We start from the raw sequence: 26,031 nt of genomic DNA, 5'->3' as shown, positions 1-26,031 counted from the left end.
CCCAAAGGTCAACAGGTTGGAGACCAAGAATCCTTGTTTTAGATGTAACACAGTGTCTTGCAGAAAGTACCTGCTATTTATTTCTTCAGGTTCATATTAGGACAGTTTTGGTAAAGACCAGTATTAAGATACTTAAAAGTTATATACGCTCTTTCTCTCTTTTTCTTTTTGCCAAGGTGACATTTGTTGCCTAACAGTGATGATGATAGGATTCATCTTGAAGGAGATCCTTTCTGGATGAGATAAGACTTCCGACCAACCCGGTGGGCTCCAGAGAAGCAGCCATTGCTTAGCACAAATGGGTTATATTCTTACCTCTAGTACCTCCTGCCTTTTGCCTATCAGGCTTTTTAGGCATTTCTCTCAGGGATGAGGGGTTTATGGCCAACTGTTCTACTTATGTATGAGCACACATGCTACACTGTCTTCATAGTGTACAGTTGTAGAATATTTAATTTAGTTTCAAACTGGTAAGCTCATCTAACAATGAGTAGTCACCTGAGTAGTGACTCAGGTGGTAGAGCACCAACCTTGAGTGCCTAGGTTCTGAGTTCAAGACCCAGTACTGGCATACACAAAAAACATTATGTAGAAAGAGACCTTTATAAATACAGCCGAATCCAGGCTGGCAGATACAAACAGGACATGGTCTTAGTTAAAATGAAGTGCTGAGATTGTACTTGGGCCTTTGACAAGGTAACAGGTCATGGCTTTAGGTAGAATTATCCCAGGAAAGAATAAACACGCAGGTAGGAAAGAGCAGAATTTGGGAGAAAGTTTTAGTTTTGAGGAATTTTACTTCTTCAGAAGTTCAAATTAAGGCCTAAATATCAGGACTGTGGTTGAAAGCAGAAATAGGGACCATTAAGGGCATAGGGGTGGCAAAGCAGAACACAGGACTCTCCACATTTGTCCACAGGAACACTGGACTTATACCACCTTGCAACAAGTTTAGGAAGGTTCCATGTCACCAGGCAAACTCACCAAGCGTAGAAAGCAAGACAGGATCTCCTATAATCCTGTGCCCTCCTTCCTTGCCTAGGGCTACCCTATTTTCCTAGGGGAAAGATGACCTAATGTGCTCTGGTTTAGAGCATAGCCTTTTGCTCTGGCTATGAGTGGCCTGAGATTGTGGCTTATGTACAGTTTCTGTCTCTGCGTCTCCCCAGCAGCCATATAATTGTTCCTATTGCTCACCTATCAAGCTTCAGAGATGGCCATACTTCAGAGCCAGCACTCTCTAGTTGTGTATGTGTGTGTGTGTGTGCGCGCGCGCGCGTGCGGGGGGACTCCTGATACATGCATGAACTTTGTGCTTCCTTCACAACCCATCATCTTGCTTTCCAGAATCTGACTTGTTTTATTTAATGTGTCCATACTCTATATAGAGGTGTGTGTAGTGGGGAAAGGGGAGGAAGTTAAGTTTAGCAAGTCTGTGGCATTGTAGGGAGATGGAAGTTTTGCTATGCTTCCAGGGCCCTCTTGCCTCTACCTATGGAAATTTGGTTTGCAAAAGTAAATGAAACCCAACCAGCCGAGTGACAATGAACACCACATCTCAGGAACCCATCCCATAGTCCACACTCGACATCATCCACAAAATCCATACCACAGAAGCCACCCCATGATTCACACCACACCCCATAATCCACACTCCACATTCTCTGTGGTCCAGGTGAGGCAGGGAGAGTGCAGAGTTCTTCAGGGTTGTTTTTTGGGGGGTGGTGGTGGTGGTGGTCCAAGGCATGTGGGGGTCTTTAGCTCATGTGGAAGCGGTGCTCCCCCCGTGTGATGTGGGAGGAGAATTCATACCTGTCCTGGCTGTGGTACCCGCACATGTTGCACTCGAAGGGATCTCGGAAGCCATGGCAGCCCATGTGGATGGTGTACATGACATGGTCGAGGAAGAGCACCCTGCAGTGTTCACACTTGTACACCTTCATCTGCTCGCCGCTGGTGCTCACCACGCGCAAGGCATCCTGCGAGTTCTCGGAGGCGCTGCGCAGCACCTCGTAAGCACGCTGCTCCTCCTTGAGCGCCAGGCCGTTGCGGGCCAGCGGGGCGATGTGGTTGGTCAGGTAGATGAGGCCGCTGCGCTGCTGCTCCTCCGTGTTGCTCTCCGTGTCCGTGGAGTCCTGGCAGCTGTTGCTGGGGGAGGCTTCCCGCTCCGAAGATGCCGACTTGGCTTTGGACAGCAGCAGCAAGTTCTCCACCGCGCTCTCCTGCGCAGAGTGGTTGGCCCGCGGGGCCCCCTCCGTCGGGGGCTTGTGCAGCTGGTACATAGGACTGATGACTGAGACCCCTTCTGGGCCCCCTGGGGGTGTCTGAACTAAGGGACGCAAGGACTCGGCCCCCAGGTAGTTGATGGCGTTGTTGATGGCCTGGTCCATGACGTGGGAGGTCATCATCTCGTTCTCCTTCTCGAAGGTGGCACTGCTGTCATAGGCCATGTCCGACAGGCACTTTTCCCCTGTGGGAAGCAGGTGACTGTGAGTGAAATCTACATCTGGGAAAGGGGAAAGAAAAGGGTCATCTGGCCACGGAATGTCAGTGCCCAGGAAGATGTGAAGAAGAGGCTGGGAAGTCTCTGTCCCGTGGGACCATTGAGAACAGATACCTTGTGGTGTTGGCACTCAGAGAAATCTGATTGGATAAACCCATAAATGAACAGGGAAATAAGATTATCCCTGTCCATATAAACCATGCACATCCTAGGGCCTGAACTCTGGCCTGGGTGCTGTCAGTGAGCTCAAGGCTAGCATCCTACCACTTGAGCCACACCTCCACTTCCAGATTTTTCTCTGATTAATTGGAGATAAGGGTCTCATGGACTTGCTGCCCAGGCTGGCTTTGAACTGTGATCCTCAGCTTTCAGCCTCTTGAGTAGGTAGGATATAGGCATGAGTCACTTGTGCCTGGCTGACAAACTGTGCACATTTTATCAGGCTAAACCAGCACTTGTGTCTCTTTAAAAAACAATTATTTTAAAATTATATATATATATATATATATATTCACATATTTGTTGCTGGTACTAGTGGTTTGAACTCAGAGCCTTGAGTTTGCTCAGCTGTAGGCTCTACAACTTGAGCCATGCTTCTAGCCCTGCTTTTTTTTAGTAGTTATTCTGGATTTTTCTGCTCAGGTTAGCCTTGAACTAGAATCACAGCCTTCTGAGTAGCTAGAATTACAGGCCTGAGCCACTGATACTTGTCTCATGTCTTTTATTAAGCATGGTAAAATTTAAGCTTTTTTTGTGGGTGCCGGTACTGGGGTTGAACTCAGGACCTCATATTCTCCTTGGCTGTTTTGCTCAAGACTGGCACTCTACCACTTGAGCCACAGTTCCACTTCCAGCTTTTTTTTTTTAAACCAGTTAATTGGAAATAATAGTGTTATGGATTTATCTGCTAGGGCTAGCTTCAAGCCAGGATCCTTAGATCCCAGCTTCCTTTGTAAATAGAATGACAGGTGTGAGCCACTGACAGCTGATTCTGAACACACAATTTATTATCAGTATTTAAAATGATGTGCCTTCAAGTGTGTTTTAATTAATTTAAAACTGCCTGCTTGTCATCAATTAACATACATAATTATGCCTTATGCATAGCAATATGCAATATATTTATTTAAATATTGTAATGGGATATAGTATTATTTAGAACTTCAGTAATCTAGTTAATATGTAATAGAAATATACAATGATTCTATGTTACTTATAACACTACATGTTTCATATAACTATCACAAAGATTAATTGGTATGAGGGGAAGGACACTTAAACATAATTCTCCAAATTTCCCTCCCACATTTATAATAAGATATACTCAGCGGAAACATGGCATAAAGTAGGAAGGAAACTGAGGAGGAGAGGGCATTTCATTCATTTATTCTTTAAAAACACATTAGGCATGAAAGATGAATAGGGAATTCTGCTGTAGTAGTTTTCAGATGATCTTGAAGGCTCAGAAGGCTTGGCCTCCAAGTGCAGTCCTGTTGAGAAGTAGTGAGACCTGTAGGAGGGGCCTAGAGGAGCGGTCCTTAGCAAAGTGCCCTCAGAGGTGACAGCTTCCTCTGTCTCTCTCTGGCTTCCTACCTAGGAAGCGAGCAATGAGGAATTCTGCTTTGCCATGTGGACTCTCCATGATCTGCTGCCTTGCCACAGGACCAAAAATAACAAGGCCAAACTGCTCATGGACAGAAACCTCCAAAGCAGGGAGCCCAAATGAATCTTTTGTCTTTACAAGTGGTTAGTCACAGAAATTGTATTATAGTAGGAAAAGCTGAACACATGACTAACAGAAGCTCCTTCCTTGGTAAGGGTGAAATTGGAAACTAGAGCTGGCTTCATGTAATTAGCGTTGAAGTAGAACTTTCAGCAAGGAAGTGAAATAAATTTCCTTAAAGATATACCTCTTCAATGCACTGGTGGTAAGTCCAGTATGAAATCATAGTTTAATTAGCAAATCCATTATTTAAAGCAACTGCTTGAACTCTCATTGACAGGATCAATGATATATTTAAATAAGTCAGTGAAGAGGAACCACTGGGGGAATGTCTGAACGATTTATACTTGTCTGGGTTGTGGGTGGAAGTGCATGGTGAGGGTAGTGGCCCAGGAAAATCCCAATGCCTCTGTTGCTGACAGAGAGATCCTCATCTTTGCCAGCATGCTTCCTTATTAAAAGAAAGACAAGCTACTCCACAGCTCATAAATCTAACAGTAGTCTCACAAATCTGCAACCAGGCTGCCTGCTGGTGCCTCGTGTCTATAATCCTGGCTAATCAGGAGGCTGAGATAGATTGAGGTTCGAAACGAGCCCATGTGGACAAATACACCAGAATCTTATGTTCAAATCATCAGCAAAAAGCTAGAACTGGGGGCATGGCTCAAGTAGCAGAATACTAGATCTGTGAAAAAGTCAAGTGAGTGATAGGCCCTGAGTTCAATCCCCAATACCAGAACAAAACAAAAAAATCTATGATTGCTTCTCCAGAGATGGAATCCTCCCCATACTTTGATGTGTCCTTGTGCTGAGTCTGTTAGTCTTAATTTAATAGTTTAGTGTCCGTTGATTCCATCTGTTGGTGATTAGCAAGTGAGACATGCCCTGACAATGGTACAATATGATCCTTAGAAGGACAACATGTCCAGGACCAGTGGTTCATGCCTGTAATCCTAACTACTCAGAAGTCTGAGATCTGAGGATTGTGGTTCAAAGCCAGCACAGGGAAGACAAGTCCAAGAGAAATGTATCTGCAATTAACCAGTAGAAAACCAGAAGTGAAGATGTGGCTCAAGTGGTAAAGTACCAACCTTGAGTGACAAAGCTAAGGGAGAGAGCAAGGCCTAGAGTTCAAGCCCCAGTATCAGCACAAAACAAAACAAAAATAGAAGTAATTGAAGAGAATTCCTGAAACTACACAGCTTTTTAAAAATTGTTTTTGTATTGAGGTGCCAAATGTTATGATAACTCCAGAACAAAAGCGATTTCATCTGGTTTGTATTGTCCTCTAGAACCATAGCAAAGAAGAGTTGCCAATTCTGCTGGATGCAAAAATTATGTGTGGCCTCATTATGGGAGGTGCTTTCCACGGGAACATTCAGTGTCTCTCCAAAGTCATGGCACCCTGCTTTCCTGAGCAGCTATGGAAGTCTATTATTTTAAAAGCTTGGTATTAATAACCAACGAATGCAGGAAAAACAAACCAACACACATCCCACATTAGCATGCCATATTGAATGTACTCATAGAATTCCTCTTCCCTAATATCCATCAACAGGAGAAAAATCAAACCTATGCAATGCAACAGCAATCAGCTAAGGAAAGGAGCACATTATGATGAAATCCATCCATCCATCCAATCTATCCATAACTAAGAAACAGAAATTTTTAGCATGTAGTACAGGACAAAGCTTGAGACTGAGCTCACTCTCAGGAGCCTTTGGTATGGGTCAGTAACATTCTTCTCCATATATGATAAATAGTTCAATAGATTTTAGTTGCTCTTCTTCCTTTTCTGATCAAAGAGCTCTGCTAACAAGAATTGGAGATCAGGGGAGAACAGGGAGCTGGCTTCCCTGTACAGAGGGAAAGCTTGGATGGTGTCCACTGAAGGAGAGGTCTCACTAAAGAGTCCAAGTGACCCCAAATATGGAAGGCATTATAATACTGCTAGTTGGGGACAGTTCACTAGATCTCAAGGTAAGGGAGAGGGAGCGAGCAAAGGAAAGTCTTTTAACAAAGGCAGCAGTTTGCCTCACCTGAACTCCCCCAGCCCCATCCTTGGCATTCTTTCAGGATTTAAAAAAGTCGATAGATCTCACAGGAAAATAAATGTCTCAGATAAAGTAGGAAGAATGTTGAAATGTCAGTCAAACTATATCAGACCAAGTTGAATAAGCAGAATGGAAAAAAAGTCATTATTGCTGTGAAAATATTTTTGAGTAATGCAAAGCAAGAAAGGTTGTAAAACAAATGCATAAGTCCATGTTATGGAAAAATAACCTAAATTCAAGGGAGGGAGGAAATGCCTCATAACTTCACTCCATGATATGGAGTTAATTTAAAAAAATATTCAAAGATAACATTCCCAAACAAAAGAAGGGAAGGAAAAAAGACTTTACATTTGAGGAAATGTAGTGAAGTCCAAAACAAAGTGATTATTAATTAATATGTGAATTAGAAACAGCAAAGAAAAGGATAAAAACTAATAAAATTGAATTATTACAAAGAGAAAACACAAGATATAGCAGCAAATAAAAGTAAAAAAGAGAAAGAAAGAAAAACAAAGTTATAAAAATACTAACAGATATAGAAGACAAAATTTTCAGGGTATGTACCAGTTAAGACCCCCCTAAAAAGATCAGAATGCATAGAACCAATGTTATATTTATGTAAAAGAAAAATTTTCCAGAAGCAGAGAGAATAAAACAAAATTTCCACATCAAAATCATAGAACTTTTTTTTATTCAGAAGGCAAAACACCAAGACACATCCAACCTAGGTAAGTGACTAGGGATGAAGAAAGAAATTTGCAGCCAGGAGCTAGTAGCTCAGGCCTTTGATCCTAGCTATTTAGGAGGCTGAGATCTGAGGATCAAGGTTTGAAGCCAGGCCAGGCAGGCAAGTCCAGGAGACTGTTATCTCCAATCAACTGCCAAGACCAAAAAAAAAAAAAAAAAAAAAAAAAAGCTGGAACTGGAGCTGTGGTTGAGGTGGCAGATTGCTAACCTCCATCAAAAAAGCTCTGGGACAGCACCCAGGCCCTGACTTCAAGCCTCAGGAACAGCACACAGACAGACACAAAATTTGCAGCCGGAAGAAAATAGGAGTTACCTTAAATAAAAAAAAAATGGACTGAACTTGGACATGTTCACAGAAAAGTTTAAGAAGCATCACCAAGAGGCAGTATGAGGTAAGAATTAGAATTCTCAGGAAAAGCAATGTTCAGGCATGCGCTCTGCCAGGCGGCTCTTGAGAGTCAAAGGTTCAAATCAATGGTGACGATGGAGCACGTGTAGTACCACAGTCATAAAGGTGCTTAAAGCAGCACAGGTGGCTCTTACTTATCCAAGAGGCTGGGATCTGGAGGATCTTAAAACAAGCTGGGGCAGAAAACTCCACTAGTCTCTATCTCCAATTAACCAGCAAAAAGCAGGGCTAGAGGCATGGCTTAGGTGGCAGAGCAGCAGCCAAGTGAACAAGCCACACAAGCTAAAGTCCATCTAGTAAAGACGTTAATTATGATAAACAGGAATCATGATAAAAGGCTTGAGTCTGATTCTGGAATCTAGTTAGTAATAAACAGTAATAAACAGCTACACTCCTAAGAAAATGAGTACAGAACTGAATATTTTGAAGAATGACAAGTGAACTGAATAAGAATGATTTAAAGCTCTTAATGTTTTCTTCATAATAAATATTTTTACTCCTAAAGTAATTATTTCTTTTCTTGTTTTTGTGCCAGTCTTGGGTCCTAAATTGAGTGTCTGGGTACTGTCCTAGAGTTTTTTTTTGTTTTTTGTTTTCCTAATCCTGGACTTTTAACTCAGGGCCTGGGTGCTCTCCCTTATCGTTTGCTCAAGGCTAGTGCTCTACCATCTGAGCCACAGCTCTCCTTCTGGCTTTCTGGAGATAAGTATCTTACAGACTTTCTTGCCCTGGCTGGCTTTGAACCACAATCCTTAGATTTCAGCCTCCCAAGTAGCTAGGATTACAGATGTGAGGCACCAGCACTGGATTTACTTTTTGTTTTTAAGAAGAAAATATACTAGGGTGATTACAATGGATAGCAGGAATAATTATTAATTTTCCCTTTATATTTATTTGTTTTCCTTACCCCAACCTCCAGCCAGACTGAAAACAATGCTTAGCACTGCCATTTAGTATCAGCCTTTCTGTTGGGTCACTGGTCCTATCAGACTTCTCAGCCTTTTCAGAGGATAAGATCTTTGTTGCTAGAATGGCAAGGAATATTTCTGACAAAGCAAATGCTATCTTCATTCAGGCCAAAGTTTATGTACAAACCTGAATCATAAGCTCATGTATCAATACAGTGAAAACATATGCCACTCCGAGCAATACGCAGCATTTAAACTATTTGTAAAGTGCTTCCTAGTGTGAAATACTCTGCCACATCCATTTTCCCTTCTGCTCCTCTGAATAGCTCTAGGAGGGAGGTAGAGTACCTGACTAATGCCCATTTCAGAGATGGAAGCACTGTGTCTAGAACCACTCAAGACTGGCTCAAGGTCATCAGTCACTGCCGGAGCTGGATCCTGAATCCTGGTATTCAATTCTACCATGCTGGACCAACAGGTGTAACAGTAGTAGGAACTCCTATATTCTCTTTCTGATTTTATTTGGAGGAGAAATGCAGCATCCTTGAGGAGAATAATGGTTTCTGAGATCCATGTCTCATTATTTTAGAAATGGAGAAATGAGGACATATTAGGGATGGCTGATGGAAATGCCATCAGGCTGCAGCAAAATCAGGGCAGGAAGTGGCTTAGGCATGAACTGCCAATCACCAGCTCTTGGGGAAATCACCAGCCCCACACAGCTGCTGCAAGCCCTTCCTTCCACACTCCACTTCTGCTCTCCTGGTCCCCCTGTTCCCATAATCCACTTCCTCCTGACTTTAACCTCTCCCCTGGAGACTGCTTTCTCCTCTTAGCTTGCTCCATTAGAGTAAATTTCTTTGGAAGCCTTTGATTCCAGACAAGGCCCATCTTGTGGAGGTGGAAGCAATCATGTGTTTTCATAGACATTTCAGTTTTTCTTAACGCCTCCGGATGTGAAAGGGATTGTTCACTTGGAATTCTTCAGGCTCCCATTCTGAAAGGGGAAGTCACACCCTGCTTCCTGGGGTCAATAACTTTACAACTATTGGACACACTTGCTGCTTTATCTCTGCTCTTTTCCCCATATCCTGTCAATCACTCATCTTGACCCCCATTCTCAGTGGGCTGCTGAGCACAGCTGGGCTTGGGGAGCTGTGCCTGATTCCACCTGATATTCGCAGCTACCCCAACAGCTGACTGTCAGACCAGGACTGCCTTCCTACTCTGCTCAGGAAACCCTCATCCTCATAATTTCCAAGCTCACAGCTGCACAGACAAATGCACACACCCTTCCAACTCATGCTTTCCAAGCTTGAAGGGGACCCTTCCTCTGCATCCTTCACTTCTCAATCTATTGAATCAACAAATCAAAATGGAATCCTATTTGAAGGAAGATGGCTCTGAAGAAGAACTTTGATTTTCCCTCCTGAAGCCACATTCCTGAGGCCCCAGGCTTCAGTGAATATTTTTCCACTTCTTATCTCTCTCCAAGCATAGTTTCCATGGGCCATCTACAGTAGGAGGTCAAACTTGTAGTAAATCTTGAACTCTTACCACTTTCCAGACCTTCATTCACTTCCTTCTTCTTCCAAATGGCATCTGACTCCATCTACCCACTCTGCCCTCACCCTCTTTTCCTCTTTCACCAAACCTCCCCCTCCTCTCTCCACTGCAGCCACCACTGCCTCAACTTCTGCTTTCCTGTCAATTTTTGGCCTCTGCTATCTCTATGTTCCAAGCTGCTGTTCCCATCGAAAATATGCCCACACTTTTTCTATTCCTTCTGAACAAGGCTCCATCTCCCATGTTGGCCTTTGAAGGCAACTAGTCTCATAGCCAGAAATACAACCTGGGGCAACTTCAATTCCCTTGTTTCCTGGTGAGTATTTGGGCTAAGCTGGAACTTACCTGCTCCTCCATCATGTACCATTTGACCTGCTCCAGAACCTATCACTAGCATTGATATTTTTCCTTTCTTTTCTATTGAGAATCCTCTCTCATTCTTTTAATAACTATAACATGCTGAAATTCTAATCATTTCCCAAGATTCATTTCAGTTCTGTAAATCTCTTATTGATTTCTTTCCTGGACATGGTGCTTCTTCTGTTCTTGATCATAATAGCTGACTGCCACATGGAGAGCTTTTATATGGTCTCACATCCCTGGGGTCACTTTATGTCCACAATGGCATGTGCTTTGATCTTCCCTTGCTTCCAGCGCCTGCTCTGGGAGTCTCATGTATTATTACAGTAGGTAACAGCTTCTCAAAGAAGCTGAATAGGCAAGGATTCAATGGTGGCCAGGTGTTCAGTTCACTGAGCCATTCCCAGGGCCAGTTATCATGTGATTTCTCCTATGAATGCTCACACAGTCTCCATTAGGGGAGGGTTATGGTTTTTCTGTACAAAACAGCAATCTGTAACTCAGAGAGGTCAATAGGCACAGAGAATCCTGTTGTTCAGGACCCCCAGACTCTCAGTCCCAGGCAAACTGACCAGGCCACCCTCAGAGGGGCAGAGATGACAAGCCAATCACACCAAAGGCTCCAGATGCCACCAAAATCACATCTAAGAAAACACAAGTGGGAGGTTTGTCTTGAAAAGTAAGGATTTTCCTTTCTTCTCCCCTCAACTTAATTCCAGTTGACTCTTAAAACACCCACACAGAGTTGTTTGTTAGGAGACAGCAAACGTTTAACTCTTACCAAGAAATTTCTGAGGCATAGAGCTCTTACGTTTGGCGACGTTACTTGCTAGTCTGTCCAGCACGAGGGATCTCTCTGATCCTATCTTGCACAGGTCTTCTGCCATCTCACTGTGATTAGTTTCTTCTTTAATGACTAAAGTCAAAGATAGTGAGAGAGGCCAGTTTAGAAATGCTTGCCTTCAAAGGATGCTGCCATGTCCAGTGTTGTAGCTGACTTTTGTGAATTTCCTTCAAGAGCTAGACTCTAACATGAGATTATCATCAATTCCCTCAGCATCTGGGCTGCTAGACAGCAGCTTCAACGATTCCAGTGGTGTACCAACCACCTGCTAGTGTTCCTTCCTTTCACATCTGTTCACTGCATGTTGCAATTAAGATCACAAGATCTCACAGCTAAGATCAAGCCTCCATCTCCCAAGACTGGACTGCAGTGATATATCTGTGAACCTGCAAAAGGTCTTTTTCACTTTCTAAATACTCCCATGTCCACTGGCTCACTGGGCCCTAACAACAGCCCTCTGAGAACTGAAACCAATCAGATCCAGAAATGACCCAACAGTCTGATTCTATGACTGTCACAGCAAGCAGAGATGCAGGAAGGTAATCACTTTGGGTCCCACAACAGATCTTAACAGACTGAGGAAAAACCCCAGACATTTCTTATGCTGAACACAGGCAAATTCCTCTGGTGGGCTACTTTTGGCCAATATTTTTTCTATACTATCTTTTCCATCACTGAAGATGTAATTTTATGTCTTGCATAGTCTTAGTTGTACTGACTTCTAGTTTTTATAGTGGGAAATTTTTGAAATGTAACTTTTTTGTTTCCCTCAAATGTCTCCTAATAGAAAAGGAACTGAAAATATCAATTGATTATCTTTTGCATATCTAATCAAGTCTTCTATTTCATCTGTCTTCTTTCTGTTTCTCCCTCTCTCAGACATTTTGTGCTGGTTTATCACAAGGCCTTCCAGGTTTATCTACTTCTGTTATTGACTGATCTGTGTACTCTTCAAAGCATTCCATACATTACAGTTATATTTTCAGATAGTACTAGACTTGTCAATCTTCCTATTCAGTTTCTCAGACAGACTTCATGATATGGATTTCCCCAATGCTAACAAGATTTACAAAACAATTTTATGCCAAAGCATGCCAAGATTTGGGATCATGCAATGTCAGTGCCTCTTTCCCCTTTACTCCCTCTTCTGTCTGCCACATTTTCTTCCTTGTCTCATGATGGTTTGGTAGCAAATATGTACAAAGATCATGTTATCTGACAACCTAATGTCATCATTACTGATGAATACCACTTTTGAAAAAAATAATTTCCAGATGGATACCACTGCTGGTATCCAATTTAATGGTGGAGATTTATATATTTAATAGTGGCAATGTGTTTTCTTTTCACTTATGTAGGTCAAGATCAATAAATGCTGACTTACTTAATAGAAATCAGGACAGCCCACGTCCTGGTTAACAGGAAGGCTACATGTAAACCCATAAGAGTCTGTTCTACTGATCACACCCATGTTTTGCCAAGCTAGTGTGCTTGCTGATACGTCCCTCCTTTGTAAAGCAGACCCAGTGGCTGCCTTAGTTGTTCCCTTATCTCAAATGCGGTTTCTTCCTTACCTCCTACACAGTCTGATGAAGCCTTGATCCCAAGTGGCCCACAGCAAGGGAAAGAAGTGATCCCTGAATCCCACATTGCCGGCTACTCTGTCTTTAGGCAAATAACTCTGCTTCTTGTGTAACTTGAGGCTCAAGAAAACTTATTTCTCTTTCCATAACGGGATTAAGAAAGCTTAAAAAGTGACCAGAAACCTTTTATTAAAGAAAATTATCATTGGGCAAATTAATCTTTTCCTATTGGCATTGTTTTTATTTTATGGGCCCAAAATGAGAAGGCCTGGGAGAGTAAAGAGATTACTCAACAGTCTCTCTAAACCTAAAGGAGAGATGGCCTCTGAGGAATGTGGAGGGACAGAAGAGGGAGATAATTCATGAGAAGGCATAGGTTCAACTAGCCCTGGCATTGTTCTCTGAGCTGATGGGACCAAGACCTAGGGCCTCCCACTGGGTCCCCCAGGACTGTCATTCAAGTTCATTTATGGATCCTCTACAGCCAAATTACTTAAACCAGAATGTACTACATACCTAGGACTAGGATACTCCCCAAGCCCATGTACTGGAAGCTTGGTCCTGATGATAGAGTGACACTAGTGGGATCTTGGAGGGATGGAGTCTTGGGAGAGGTTCTTCCATCACTGAAAGTATGCCCTCAAATGGAAGCCATGGGGTGCCAGATTATTCCTTTCTCTGTTTGCTCCCTGGCTTATGATGTGAAGGATTTTGTGCTATCACATGTTCCAGCCATGATGTGGTATGTTGCTTTGCCTTAAACCAAATGAAATGAGGCCAACCAATCATGGATGGAATGTCTTAAATCACAAGCCTAAAGTTCATCATCTCATATAAGTTCATCATCTCAAGTGTTTGTCATAGTGATGGAACACTGACTAGCACAACACAGATTATGCAAAGATGACAAACAGTACTATCATAATGCCACACATCCTGATGCAATAGGAGGTAGGAAGATGTAATTAATTACATTAATTCATTTATAATGTAAGTCAATGGAAGACTGGCTCTGCCTGTGGCTACACTGTGGTCAGATACCTGCTCCTTGCTACAGAAGCTTTCTTGCCCTTTGATGATGGGAACATGAATGCATCACTGTAGTGCTCTAAATATCTTGACCTCCAGTTGGGGACAAATGAACATTCTTTCAGTGAAACTGATTCACACCACAGGGTGACATTTAACACATATCACCACAAGTCAACTTATTGACATGTAGACCAAGAGAGGAGAAATTGATGAAGCTGATGGAGTAAATCTGTCAGGGACTTTGACTTCTCTTTTAGGCCTGTCCATGATGTCTGTGTGTGTGTATGTGTGTGTGTGTGTGTGTGTGTGTGTGTGTGTGTGTGTGCGCGCGCGTGCGCGTGTGATTGGCTCCTTGCTGTTCCAAGGATGTTGTGCTCAGAGGCTGGCCATATAGGAATTGGCACTCGCATTCAAAACTAAGGTTCAGAGGGGGAAATTGGAGCCCAAGCCTCAATGGAATGAGCAGGTCATTTCTTCAGTAATGAAGGTGGTGGAGGGCATGGAGAACAGCTCACCTGCTCTGTTCCTTCCATTGCTTTGCCTTCTTAACTCCAAGTACATGTTGGATACTTTCCTTCTATAGGACTTTGTATTATTGTGATACTTTGTGTGTGTGTGTTGGTACTGGGGCTTGAACTCAGGGCCTGAGTGACACCCCTGAGCTTTTCCCCTCAAGGCTAGTACTCTATGACAACTTCAATTGTGAATTTTTTTCTGTGATTAATTGGAGATAAGAGTCTCATGGGCTTTCCTGACTGGGCTAATTTTGAACGATAATCCTCAGATCTCATACTCCTGAAAAGCTAGGATTATAGGCCTGAGTCACTGGCACCTGGCAGTATAAATACTTTTTGATCTCCTAAAGTGACTTATAAAGCATTCATTTATGAATTATATCATTAGGAAAGTTTCTTTCAGGACCCACTAAACTCAGTTTTATAGAAAAATAGAGTTACCTGAATGTTAACATTTTTTTATTTTAAAGAAACAAAATTATGGTTTCTTCCCTCAGTTTTTTAATCCTGGACACAATTTGATAATTTACTGTCACTATTACTATTTTCACATCTAAGTTTCTCCTTTTCCACTCTAACTACCTTTCTAGTCTAGACTTTGACAGAAACTAAATGATAATTTCATAATCCCTTTATTTCTCTGGTGAGAAGCGTAAGGCCTTGAGGATTCAGCTGCCAGTCTTAGGACCTCAGGAGACCAGTGAGGAGAGAGCTCAGAACCCAGAGATCTCACCATGTGGTATGCTACATCTCAGGGCCATGTCCAATCTTCACTTTTTTTTTGTTGTTTGTTTGTTTTTAGGGCCTCTTTCTGACTACTCCTTTCTCTTGATCTCATGTGCCCTTTACAATCTATGTATACTCTGGTGAATTTTCCTTTTTGAACCATTTGCTAAAGTCAGCATAGTGTATAAGGCTTAATATTTTCCCTAGGAATTCAGCTTCTCCCTTACTGACCCAGTGAGGGAGTGTTCCAATGGCTAAATGCTAAGTGACAGAGTTTTGAAAGAGGCTAGCTGCATTTGGTCTACTTACAAAACATTTCTATACTCATTGCCAAAGTGGTCTTTATTAGTAACTGACATTGCTGTGAGTAAACATAGCCCTGTTCAATCTCCTCATATCATCTTAGACTTAAGTCAAATGCTATCTCCTACATGAGAAAGCTTAGAAGACAAATGCAGCCTTTCCCTGGCTCCTTTGCCAGCCTCACTACTCTTTCTCCTCATTACTACAGACCTCAGGGCCTTCCAACAAACTTCCCCTTCACCTTCCTGGCAGGTGGGCATACTCTGCCCTTATATCAGATACTTGAAGGAAGACCCTTGAAAGTTCATTCTTGATCACCTTTATGAAGAAAGTTTTAAAACTAGATTTCACATACTTTGTTTACTAAGTATGAAGAATCAGTCACCATTCTAGGTTTTGTTTTGTTGGTATTGAGGACCAAACTAGGGCTTGATGTTCTGTCCAAACAAACCAGTATCTTCAAAGTTTAAAACTGTTAAGGGCTACTTAAAAGTAACATTTCCCCAGGTTTGAAAGTGGAAAATTTCTCTGTGTGTGTGTGTGTGTGTGTGTGTGTGTGTGTGTGTGTATGTGTGTGTTATTCCTGGGGCTTGAACTCAGGGCCTAGGCACTGTCCCTGTGCATTTTTGCTCAAGGCTATCACTCTACCACTTGAGCCACAACTCTACTTCGGCTTTTTGGTGACTAATTGGAGATAAGTGTCTCGAGGGCTTTCCTACCAGGGCTGGCTTTGAACCTCGGAGTAGGATTACATAAGTGAGCCACTGGGTGCCAGGCTGAAGAGGAAGACTTTGTAAGGTAAGCTCTGTTTAGTCAGAGAGGACTTGGAAAGTGAAGAAGGATAGGGTGTTGCTCCTAGGGAAATCACAATGTATCTGGCCCCAAAGGTCCCTCCCTCCCTTTACAGCATGGTAGGCCAGGCAGAGTTTAAAGGGAGAGGGGCTCAGGCCCAGCCTGGGAGCTTCAGTGCTTACCTGGGTACAATGTGCCTGGAAGACCCATGCTTTCCAAGTAGTTGTGGCAGCGCTCTTTATGTTCCTCTAAAGAACTTCGCTGTTTATAGCTTCGGCCACAATATCCACATTTGTGAGGTTTACCAACTGCAGAAAACACAATTGAATTAAAAACCCCAATTAATTATTGACCTGTGTAATGGGAATGCATGTGGTACAATTATTACTAAAAAAAATTATACCCTGGGGAGTTAAAAGCATTATGGACTTGGTCAGGAGTCTAGGGTACCCTTGAATTATCCCATGGACTCACATAAATCTTGTTCCATCCTAATATCCTAATTTGTCTACTGTACTGATAAATCAATTCTTTCCTATTGATCACTGTAGCTGGGTGCTGATGGCTTATGTTTATAATCCTAGCTACACATGAGGCTGCTATCTGAGGATCATGGGTGGAGGTCTGATTCAAGTAGTAGAGTACCAGCTTTGAACTTAAAGGCTAAATGTCAGCATGAGGTCATGATTTCAAACTCCAGAAGTCCCAGCACCAGCATGCATACACACACACACACACACACACACACACACACACACACACACACTGAAATGTGTCTTTAAAATAGAAAAGCTGAGCCATGAATATGCTATCATATGGACAGAAACACAAGGAAAGCTGGATAGTGCACAAATTAATCCCCAGAGTGGGCTTCCAGTCCACGTCTAGGCTGTGGGCTGTGTTGGGCTCAACACTGGGGTTATAGCTAATGCAACCAATGTGAATTTAGAGGCTAAGCTGGATAATTTGAGGTCTCTAGGAAACGATGGTAGGTAAAAATGCTTTAGTTAAATGAATATTCACTCCCCAGCTTGTATTTTCTTATGTAATACCAAAGTATTTTGTGTAAGACCATATAATATGAAAATACAAAATGGAAAGTTTCAAGGAAAATATGAAATATTTTTTCATTTACAGCAGAAAGCCAAAACGTATTTTTATATACAAGGAAAAAGTGTACAATTTATTTTTCATAAGTAGAGGTTATGGAAACTCTATGTTATCCTCAGAAAGAACATTAGGATGATTTAGCTTCTAGATCAACTGTATTCATCGGAACTGACTGCATTGGTGAAACTATTCTCTATGTGTCTGTCTAACACAGCATCCTCTGTACTGTAAACATCAGTCACGTGTGACAATTTTACATTCAAAGTATGGCTAGTGCCACAGAAGACTGGAGCTGACCTTCCCCATAACTTTAAATGACTAAGATTAAAATATGACATATGACATGTGGCTAGTGTATTGGGATAGTGCTGTTCTAGATAACGAGTTTAGCTCTTCCTAGATTTCAATGAATGGTATTTCAGGAAAAGAAGACTGGTAAGGAATTAATAATACCCATGTTAAAAAGACTACTGAAGATACCATTGTAGAAGACAAATTTTCTTCAAATGCTTATATGAGGAGTATAAACTTCTACCCACAAACCAAGGTCTTCTTTCTCAGGTTGTTTGATTTAACACATTATAAAGGATCATATAGAAATCAGAACCATCAAATAGGAATGTTTGGTAACTGGTTTAACCAAGGCTTTTGTTGGTTGAATTTTTTTCCTACGTGAACCAAAACCATGATTTAAGAAGACAAATACGAAAAAAGAAATCCAAAGCTTGACTTTGGAAAACAAAACCATCTTTCTTTGTAGGAAGTGCTCTACCCCAAATACTAAGAAATAATGCTGAAATACCACAGATTTTATCCAGCACATTCTGAGAAATTAATAGAATATAAGTAACCATTCCACGTCCTTTCCTGGAGAATCCATACTGGTGACATTCATGATCAAACTTGCTTCCCGTATAAATGACATAGTACATGGATATCCATTTTTCTTGGTAAGTTTTTTATTTTAACTCTAGAACATAAATGCATTCACTATAAGCAGGTGAACTAAAGTATATCTTTTGTTAGGAAAACATGTCTCTAATGAAGCTTAGAACTTCCAAACAAGTGGTGAGAAAGGAAGGGTCCCCTCTTCCTCCAGACCCGAGATCTTAAGCAGTAGCACAAATTCTGCAGTAACAAATGTGTTGCTGTCTGGAAGCTCAGGGCACCAGTGACAGGGAAAGCATGTTGATTATGCTGGTTTTTCATAGACTATGGGACATGGCCACTCCACAGGGGCAGAGAATGTTGCTATGCCTAAATTAAGACTGAAGTCTTCATCTCATCCTAGTGAAATCATTTTGAAGGACCTAAATAATTGTTTTTGATTATGTTTTTCCTCCAAGAGATGTGTATATCAGAAGCACCATTGCATCTGTACTGGATTTCTTCACTGGCTCAGAAATGAGCTACTTAGGGTTTACCACGTGGTAGACCCTACTGAGATCAGGAGATTGCCGTGCCTTGAGGGTAACAAAAAACAGAAAAACAGAAAACACTGCACAAGTATGTTCCTAATTTCACAGGGAAGAAAAGAGAGACATCACCTTAATTAAGTTTTAAAGACTGATACATGGGAGAGATTTGTTCTATACATTGGAGTAATCTGACAGTCTTAATGATACCATCAGTGAGTGTCAGCCTAGGAACAAGTCTTGTGAAAATCACAAACTGCCCTTAGGAATGTACTAGGGCTCTCTTCCTATTAGAATCTCTCTGCTCTCTTCCACCAGAACTGGTTATCCTTCCTCTTCTCCTACCATGTCTTTCACACTCTGTTATTACATGTTAGGATGTTGGTGCCTGGGTGTGTTCTTGTCCTCTCTTGTCACAAGGACCCTCAGTGGCTTTGAAAACATGGATCAAGGAGATGGGCATAATAGGCCTCTAAAACTTGTGTCATGAAACACCCTCCCTCTGCGTTGGAAGAGATGGCCTGAGCTCTGTCAAACTTTTGCATAGAACACATGGCCCATTTTCTGGGACAGCTCCTCCTCATCCTCCAATCCTGGATGGGGAAGTTTCTCCCCACACCCATGACACCTGCCTGGAGAGGCTGTTGCTTGGACAAGTCATTAAAAATGGCAGAGTGATGACTGGTTTGGCTGTGGCAGTCTGTGAAGGCAGGGACAGGGTCCGTCAGTCCCAGGGTTTTCCCCAAATCTTCTGAGGGCATTTGATCAACTATCCCCAACTACACACAATGGAAAAAACAAAACAAAACATGGGTGTCACATCCACAGGTTTACTGTAGGGAAGCATGTAACACAGATGGGTAGGCTTAGGGAACTACCAGATAATAACCCACCCAGAAGGCAGAAGATCCAACCCAATTAAGAACTGATTTGTAAACACAGATTAAGAGGGTTTCCACAAATGTCATACATGTATGCTAAGGATGAGCACTCTGGCATTCAGCTCATTGATGCACTTTTTTTATGTGCACTGATACTGTGACTTGAACTCAGGGCCTAGGTATTAGCCCTTAGCTTGTTTGCTGAAGGCTAGTGCTCTATGACTTGAAGCACAGCTCAGCTTCCAGCTTTTTTAGTGGTGAATTGAAGATAAGAATCTTATGGACTTTCTCTACCCTGGCTGGTTTTGAACCTCAATGATCCTCAGATCTCAGCCTCCCAAGTCATGAGGATTACAGGCACTAGCAGTACTTTGAGGGAAATGCTGTTGCCTACGTTCTGCTGACAGCTTCAAGCTGGCTTTACTCACAAAAGCCTTGAGTGGTATTTGGCTAAGAGGTACTCCTCAGGCTGGGGCAGCACAGCTTGGACTTCCAGGACCGTACTGTGAACCACCTCTGGGTCACCTTTGTGATGACAACTACCCATCATTACTATTTAAGAATCCTCCATATAAGACAGTGGGCACACCTGTGTGAGTTAACCATGAACATAAAGAAATGTGGTTGCAAACTCTGGAGGTATGTGTAGTACATCTGTGAGACAGTATGGCAGGCAGAGTCCTCGACAAAAACTCACTTACCTGAGACTGTCGAGTGAAGAGGTTTCCTCTGAAACTTGCTAGAAAGGGAGGCTTCCTCTTGTGGTTGAGTCTGTGTATATGGTGTGTGCACTTCCTTTGGTTTAACGGGAAAGCGGAATGCTAGGTAGGGGTCAGTGTCAAGGAGGCTACATGGAGGGAGTTAAGCTGGGTTGGTGAACTGTCCTGGGGCCCCTGCAGTCCCAAAGTGGTTGCTCCTGTGCCAGGTTTGGCATGCCAACTGTCCAGGAAACCTACCAGAGTGTGTCCTCAGGTGGCCGGTAAGGGCGTCTCTCCGACGGCAGGCATAGTTGCAGAGGTGACACTTGAATGGCTTCTCCCCAGAATGCAGCTTGATGTGCCTTAGCAGGTTGCCTTTCTGGGTGAAGGAGGCCCCACACTGATTGCACTGGAATGGCCGTTCTCCTGGGGTGAGGAGAGGAGAGCCAGCTGTGAGAACAAAACTCAGCCCAGGCATAAGAAGACTGTGGCCTGCAAGAAAGTTGTTTCCCACGGGCCCGGTGACTTCTACCGGCTGCAGGTTTGATAGAACATGAGGCTTTCAGACTAAACCTGCCAGCTCCTTAACGCTTCACTGGCTGGGTCAATTTGATCTGAAAATCTAATTTTTTTCCCTAAATCAGAATGGCACATCACAATGCAAATTCAAACTCATTTAAATAAAGTGACTGCAACATTTTGTGATGAAGAGCCACTCTTCCTGATCAGCAGTTTTGGAATAAACCAATATCCAATTTTGCGTGTTGTGGCATTTGGTGGGTTTTTTTTTAATGTGGCTTTTTTCAAAGGGTCTTTAAAATATGCCACTGAAGCAGCAAAATAAAAGGGAAACTCATTAAAAATGCATTTCAGGATCACAAGTTCATTTCAGCGTTACATTCTTATATTTAAATGAAAGGCACTTCATTATAACAGTTATAATAACTTCTTTTCATTTACATTTTCCCTGTATTTTCCCTTTCAATTTCTTCCCCATTACCTGTCTGTCCCTAAGCAGGCAAATCAGGAGAGAGACAGACAGAGAAAGTGTAAGGGTGAGAGGGAGATGGAGAAAGATTGAATAAAATAAGAACTTAAGAAACAGGACAAGGGCCCCATCGTCCAGAGGAAACTTCCAAATTTCTCTGTAGCAGGGCATAAAAACCAGAGTCCCATGGACCTTTCTTGCCCCTTTCCTTCTGTATAACTTCTATATCTGTAAGCTTTTGTTTGTCTAGTTCTGTAGAAGACAAGTTCTCTTTCAAGCATAGCTCTTCTATCAAAGGCAATTTCATCATTGTTGACTACTTGTCTGAGGCAGACTATTGAATCCATGATGGACAGAGCCAGTTGGGATGTGGCAGAGTGTGTGCTTGTCACACAGATAAAAGTCATCAGGAAAGGAACATGGATAGTCCTGCTGGGTAGTCACAGGTTTTTGGAATCTAACTTGGTTAATATTTTTTTGATCTCCCACTGAAAGGAATGATGTTTCTCATGTTTAAGTGGATTTTAGAGCTCTTTTGACAATCAAAATGTTTCATTTGTTAAAGCAGAACAATGCTAGGGGGTCCTAATTCGTAGTGTAGAGAGCCTATGCAAGTATATGTTCCAGGGATACATTTTCTTAGGAATAAAGAAGGTCAAAACACCTATTTGATCATTTTTCTGAGTGGGAGGTGGGAGAGAGCAATTACATTAATAACTTGGTACTATTAAACTCCATACCCTTGCTGGGCATTGGTAGCTCTTGCTTGTAATTATAACTCTTTAGGACAGACCTGAGGATCGTGGTTCAAAGCCAGTCCTCCAATTCACCACCAAAAAGCCAGAAGTGGAGGCCCAAGTAGTAGAACACTAGCCTTGAGCAAACAAGCTAAGGGACAATGCCCAGGCCCTGAGTTCAAGCCCCAGTTACTGGTACACACATACATAGACCAAAAAATCCACACCTGACTAAATCTTAAAGTATATATTGTTACCTGAACTTCTTGATTATTCTCACTTTTTCAGATGGCAGACAGAAAAGATGAAACTAATTTATTATGATGTTCAAGCATTGGCCATCTGAAGAGGTCTTGAAACTAACTAGCTTATACTCAGTGCTTCCCCAAATCCTAATTTGTAGATTGGATGTGGGCTGAGTAGAGGAAAAGGGGTGACATAAAGTCAAGCACATTGGAAGGTGATGGTAAGAACAACCAACACATTAGCTATAACCAACTCTCTGAGTTCCAGGTTGATGATGAATGGAGGGATGAAAGGGCTGTGAGCCAGGTAGTCCCAGGGGACTACCTGGGGGCCAGGAGTCACTTAATTAGAAACATTTCTGAGCCTTTCTGACACATGTTCATGAAATGTGTGTTTAAATGAACAATAAGAAAAGTACAAGTAGTGTAGACCAAGTATACAGAGAGACCCAGAGAGGAGGAATCAGAATAGATTTTAGACTTCAGTTCTCATCTGTACAAGGTGGGCCTTCCAGCTCAGTGGGAAAGACAGTCAGGAAAATTCCCACAGTGTGGATGTAGGAGCACTCATGGTGATCCAAGTGTATTTAAGACACGACCCTAAGCTTTGAACCCAATCCTGTGTCCAACATGGGAAAGACTCGTCTCTGTGCTGAAGAGAGACTGATGTGCCATGCCTCTGCTCACTCTGATTGGCTAGAAGTAGAGCAAACATCTCTATCAGTTGGAAGCTAAATGAACACAGATCCACCAGGCATGTCACCCTTCTGTAGGAAGCAAAGAAGAGGGAGACCTTGCTTAAAATTTGAGTCAGTGATCCTCTTGGGATTCCATTGTGCCTGGAAACTTAATCCTCTCTACAAGGCCAAGCTTCACTGGAAATCTATTTGTTTCTGATCTCTGGTGCAGGCCCAAGGGCCAAGAGGTCTGGAAGACAGCACTTCCAAAAATGACAACACACAGTATTCCACTTAAGGGAGGTGCTGTATGCAAGGGGGCATGTCCCTGAAGCCAGGTCTGAGCATTCTTCCTGTTGCTAGTGGACACAGCCTCACTTCTGTAGATCAACAGCTTATTAGTATGGCTAAGTCAATGTTGCCCGAGCTTGTATTCACTTTTATTTAACCGGGACAGGTAATTTGATATCACAGAATTCCAAAGCAGTTCTTCATTGTCTTGACTGTACACATTTTCCATCATAGGAGGAAAACAGAAAAATCTTAGAATTTCTGAGCCTGGCCAAAGAAGGAATTAACAAAACATGCTGGAGCTGCAAAGAATGGACTGGCCACACCATGCTGGGTGGCCACACTGTGCCAGGTGGCATTGCCACAAAGGGTGCTATGGTCGGAGCCTGACCGGACCTGAGAGACAAGAAGAGTCTGCACAGACTTTCTGGTCCTACCATCTTGGTGTTCATTATTTAGAATAATAAATGATTGGGGCTGGGGATATGGCCTAGTGGCAAGAGTGCCTGCCTCATATACATGAGGCCCTGGGTTCGATTCCCCAGCACCACATATACAGAAAATGGCCAGAAGTGGCGCTGTGGCTCAAGTGGCAGAGTGCTAGCCTTGAGCAAAAAGAAGCCAGGGACAGTGCTCAGCCCCTGATGCACATGTTGCATGGTGGGTTCCCTTCTGTGTTTCCTGTTTCTCACACTCATCCTGAGATGAGGGCAGGGATGGCATTGCTGAGACATCATAGTCATAAGGATGAGGCCCAACAGGAAGGGAGGGGCCACTTAGGAAGTGGCACCAGTGACTCTTCACCAAGATGGTGATATGAGCAGATGCAAGAGCTCTAACCAAGAGGTTGAACTTGATTCTTCTCGATTTCCTGAGAAACTAGGGAAGTCCTATACCTGACTGAGGGCTCACAGGCAGGAGAGGGACCGTGGTATGATGTATGTCTCAGCTTCATCTCACGCTATCTAAGCTCCTAAGTGAATAGTCATCTAAATGGCCTTGTGCACTCTCTGTTCAGAATAGTAGGTCCTCAGAACCTAAATATGCTCCATAGTCCCTGTCCTGGCATCCTTGGGTAGGGTGTATGTGTGGGGGTGGGGGGAGGGAGTTGTTGGACATGCCTGCTTTGCAGTTTGCATCAGAGCCTGTTTTCACAAGATCTCATATGATTTATAGACCTTTTTGAATTGGAGATGGGTGCTGTAAGGAATGTGAATGTAGATAATACAAAAAGCATATTCCTAACATATTCCACCCAGACCAGGGAAAGGAAAACTTTTCTTCTGTGTCTAGCTGCTTGGCCAAATGGTTTCTCTGTCTACCTATAGCTTTCTCTGCTCATATGTTCATATTGTTCAGAGTATCTTGTTTTTTAAGCAAATGACCAGGCAGAAATGGAGTAGTTGGTAGAAAGCCTCTCTTTCTGGAAGGATCGATTCTGTATGTAAAGAATGAGGGTATCAGGGCAGATGTGACACTTAGCCATTATTTGTGGGAGAACTGACTCAGCAAACAGCAGGTGCCACTTGCATATCTATATTTGGCAGGTTTATTCATTAAAGGTAATTATTCTTTTTATTAAGACAGCAGTCATTATGTTTTGGTATTTTACCGTGCCAGAATTGGATTCACTTATCTAATATTTATGTAAGAGAATTTCTACTGTCGAGTCCAACCTTACATGAAAAGGAAAGTAATTTGTTTGTGAGCTTATTCCATATCAGGAATGTATTATCATAGGTCTGACAGTGTCATGTTACTGTTTATCTCCTTCCCATGGATTTTTATCTTATTATAAAAGGTGGGAGTAAGGTCATAACCTCTCGTATATATTTAAGACCTGGCTATGACTAGGTAATTTGAAGATTAAGAAGGCACTCTGAAAAGCAGAATGGCTTATTCTAAAATGCAGGATTTTAAAAGCTCTGTTTTTAAGTGGGGATGAATGCCGTGTGTGTGTGTGTGTGTGTGTGTGTGTGTGTGTGTGTGTTTGCACACACGGGTGTCCCAGTACTTGGGCTTGAACTCAGGACCCAGGCACTATCCTTTAGCTTTTCTCTCAAGGTTAGTTCTCTGCTATTTGAGTCATATTCCCACTTCTGGCTTTTTGTTGGTTAATTGGAGATAAAAGTCTTCTAGACTTTCTTGACTGAGCTGACTTTGAACTGTCATCTTCAATATATAACTGTGATCCTTTGTGATATATATTATATAGCACATATATAATATACTACATATCACATTATTTTAGAATATGCTATTTTGGAAACTGATTTATTTATATAGAATTACAACCACATAGATGCTTACATAGATGCTTACATTTTGCTAAATGCATTTTCTGAATTTTTATGAATGTGTGTTTGTTTGGCCCCACGGAAGAAGCATAAGAAACCATCATTTTCAAGACATTTTTCTAACTTTCCTGAGATCTTACAAAATTCACTGTCTCCAATGTGGCTCTTTTTTCCCCCCTTCCTGGATTTTGAAGTAGCTAATGCTAATTCTGAGATGCCAAAGGATCCAGCTCATGGCAGGTAGGGCTCATGGTGTCTGTCTTACATCTATCTTTTCTGTGACTACTAGAGTTAGTGAGTTTATTGTGTTTTATCCACATTTCAGAAAAGTTCCTTTGGAAAGAAAAGTTTCTACTCAGTGAGAAACAAACACCATGTGTATACTTGAAAGTGAATGAATGGCATTGATATTTTGCTTCTCAATGCTTTACTGGTCTTGGTGGTGGTAGTGATATTTACTCCTTTGGGACAAGCATCTCATTGTTCAATCCACAAGATTTACTATGAGAGCCACAGGTGCAGGGCAAATGTAGTTAACTGAAGCATTTCTTAGCTTCCCACAGCCCCAGAGACACGGAGTCTTGTGAGCTAGGGCATAGCTCTCGGAAATTAGTCAGCTTGTGTTTT

At 42.3% G+C, this 26,031-nt stretch overlaps 1 protein-coding gene across 10 annotated transcripts in view; it reads right to left on the bottom strand.

The window, feature by feature from the left end:
- Nucleotides 1-553: 553 nt before the first annotated feature.
- The window catches only part of Ikzf1 (IKAROS family zinc finger 1), a 100,933-nt gene continuing 75,455 nt past the window's right edge, over nucleotides 554-26,031 (bottom strand). For 7 of the 10 annotated variants that reach the window (XM_048339565.1, XM_048339568.1, XM_048339566.1 and 4 more), the window contains 4 exons: nucleotides 20,428-20,595; nucleotides 16,248-16,373; nucleotides 11,052-11,186; nucleotides 554-2,470 (listed from right to left, as the gene is read on the bottom strand). In XM_048339565.1, the coding sequence (XP_048195522.1) occupies nucleotides 1,758-2,470; nucleotides 11,052-11,186; nucleotides 16,248-16,373; nucleotides 20,428-20,595 (1,142 nt within the window). In that variant the 3' untranslated portion in view covers nucleotides 554-1,757. The remainder of the gene's footprint in view (nucleotides 2,471-11,051; nucleotides 11,187-16,247; nucleotides 16,374-20,427; nucleotides 20,596-26,031) is intronic. The other 3 variants (XM_048339570.1, XM_048339562.1, XM_048339564.1) reach the window with 1 other exon arrangement.

Source organism: Perognathus longimembris, chromosome 2, assembly GCF_023159225.1.
Source record: "Perognathus longimembris pacificus isolate PPM17 chromosome 2, ASM2315922v1, whole genome shotgun sequence".
NCBI classification, from domain to species: domain Eukaryota; kingdom Metazoa; phylum Chordata; class Mammalia; order Rodentia; family Heteromyidae; genus Perognathus; species Perognathus longimembris.
This window is presented reverse-complemented; position numbering and strand designations above follow the sequence as displayed.